Source organism: Austrofundulus limnaeus, unplaced genomic scaffold (genome assembly GCF_001266775.1).
Source record: "Austrofundulus limnaeus strain Quisiro unplaced genomic scaffold, Austrofundulus_limnaeus-1.0 Scaffold68, whole genome shotgun sequence".
NCBI classification, from domain to species: Eukaryota; Metazoa; Chordata; class Actinopteri; order Cyprinodontiformes; family Rivulidae; genus Austrofundulus; species Austrofundulus limnaeus.
In genome coordinates, this window is record NW_013952470.1 from 1367805 (window position 1) to 1369991 (window position 2187).

General features: G+C 49.9%; 1 protein-coding gene across 1 annotated transcript in view; it reads right to left on the minus strand.

Moving 5' to 3' along the window:
- Positions 1 to 1954, minus strand: part of spen (spen family transcriptional repressor) — a 26103-nt gene extending 24149 nt beyond the window's left edge. The window contains exon 1 of the mRNA XM_014010382.1: positions 1586 to 1954. Within this exon, the coding sequence (XP_013865836.1) occupies positions 1586 to 1668 (83 nt within the window). The 5' untranslated portion in view covers positions 1669 to 1954. The remainder of the gene's footprint in view (positions 1 to 1585) is intronic.
- Between the last annotated feature and the right edge of the window lie 233 nt (positions 1955 to 2187).

A 2187-nucleotide genomic window follows, 5' to 3' on the forward strand; every position in this document is an offset into this window, starting at 1 on the left:
TATATCATCTTTCTGCACAAATTACAGTTTTTATTTTGGCTGTATAAGAGCAGGCAGCAGTGGGGGTGCCACATAAATTTATTGGCACGCCAGTTCCCCAACATTCATTGAACAGCCCCGGACGCCATTTTAGAAAAAGCTGTTCACACTGCTTACTCATTCCGCCGTCCCCCCCCCCCCTCCATCTTCAGTGACTTCTATCACACATGAGGCTGTCATTGCACCTGCATACCTCGACTACCTCTGGGGCTGAGGTGGCGTGCTCAAAACGACTCGCCTGCACCATTTCTCACCCCCCCACCACCCCCCATCTTTGCTGTTGCAAAGCTGCCAGTCTCTTCCCCCACATTAAAAATAACATATCATAATACACACCATACCAAGGTATTGTATAAATAACAGTGTACAGGCAGCTGATCCGTGCGTGAGGCTGCATGGGTTATCACCCTCTCAGATATTTAATATGCAGGTTTGGCTACACTAATCTGGATTAAAACCAGATTTAATATTGACGTTTAGCAGGTTTGTTCCGACATGTCGGCGAATTGAAATATAAAGATGCGACGTTCAGGTACAATCGTATTTTGGAGCTGTTTGGCTTTATAATAATGTGCACACAGAGCTATTTCCTTGACAGCCGAGAGAAAAAGAGGGGAGGCGAAAGCGCGCAGACTGACCATAATAACCAACACACACATACACATTTACTTTTTTTTTTTCAGTCCAGGGAAGACAACAAAGACCCCCCAAAAAAGCCGACAGAATGCGGCAGCAGCTTTGGGAAAACCAAAACAACCGAGCAGAAAATGGATGCGTAAAGCCTCAGATTTCGTGGAGAATCACATCAGGCTGCAGGCTGTCTGCAAGCAGCTGCGGGCAAGCGACGCGGGTTTTCATGTGGCAACACACGCAAGACCATTTTTCTGCGCACAAAGTAGAAACACAAGCAGCGTTTTGAGGAGGAAGCCCCCCCGGCGCCACACGGCGCTCAGAAACAAAAACCCCATGTCCGAATCTTGATGCAAACCCAGCTCGTTCCTCCTCAAAATACACATCTCACTTTCTGCTACACAAGCATGATGCCAGTGAACCACAGCGTGCAGAAAGGACCGAGCGGAAGTCAAGTGGAAACACCAGACGCGGACCTGGTAAAAGATGCAGCTCTCCTGATCTCCTGTTTGTTTACACTGGCTGCGTGCTGTTAAACCGCAGGGAAAGCTGTGTTTTCCTTGTAGTGATCGGGACCAAAGGTGGCCCAGGCTGGAAACAAACCAGCATCAAAAGGGAACAAATCAGCCGATAAGTTAAATGACCGAGGCGAAAAGGCACAAGCGTGTAACCGAGTCTCCACACACATTTCAACAAAATGCGCCTTATATGCTACAGTTGCCAAATGGGACTTTGCAATGGAGGGGAACCTCCTGCTTCAGCCCGACTACACTAAAATGTGACACAGAGGAGATATGATGTCCGTGCAAACACACACACATACACACATAAACACAGACACACACACACACACACACACACACACACACACACACACACACACACACATCTCCTAATGTTGCTCCTTTTTACTCACCGCTTGAAGTGCTCGATAATCTTCTCCTCTCGCACACTTTCGGGCAAATTTCCCACCCATAAATGTCTGGTTTCCCGGACCATACTGTGCGCTCCTGCTGCCCGATCATACAGATGAGTTTGTGCGGTGTCCGTTTCCCCGCGTGCAAAAATACAAAAGGTCCGCGAGGCAAACGCGCGAGGAGGCGGAGAGGAAGGAGTACCTGACGCGAATCATTAGACTGCTCGTTGTGACCCAATGTAAACCAGGTTCGGATCTCCCCCCACCTCCCTCTCTCTCTCCCTCTCTCTCTCTCCTCAAGCTGTTTGATACTGCGCGAGCCTGCAACTCCTCGTGAACGCGCCTCTCTCCTCCTGTAGCGCCCCCCCTCCTCCTCCTCCTCCACACCCCGGTCCGTTCCCGTGACTAGGCGAGTCCCTGGCACCGTGCGACCTTTTTGGGTGTTGAAAGAAAAGCGTGTGGCTTCCTAAACAGATGCAGCAACTTCGATTGTAATGAGAGGCACACACCGCGCAGGCGTGGCTTTGTGTGTGTGTGTGTGTGTGTGTGTGTGTGTGTGTGTGTGTGTGTGTGTGTGTGTGTGTGTGTGTGTGTGTGTGTGT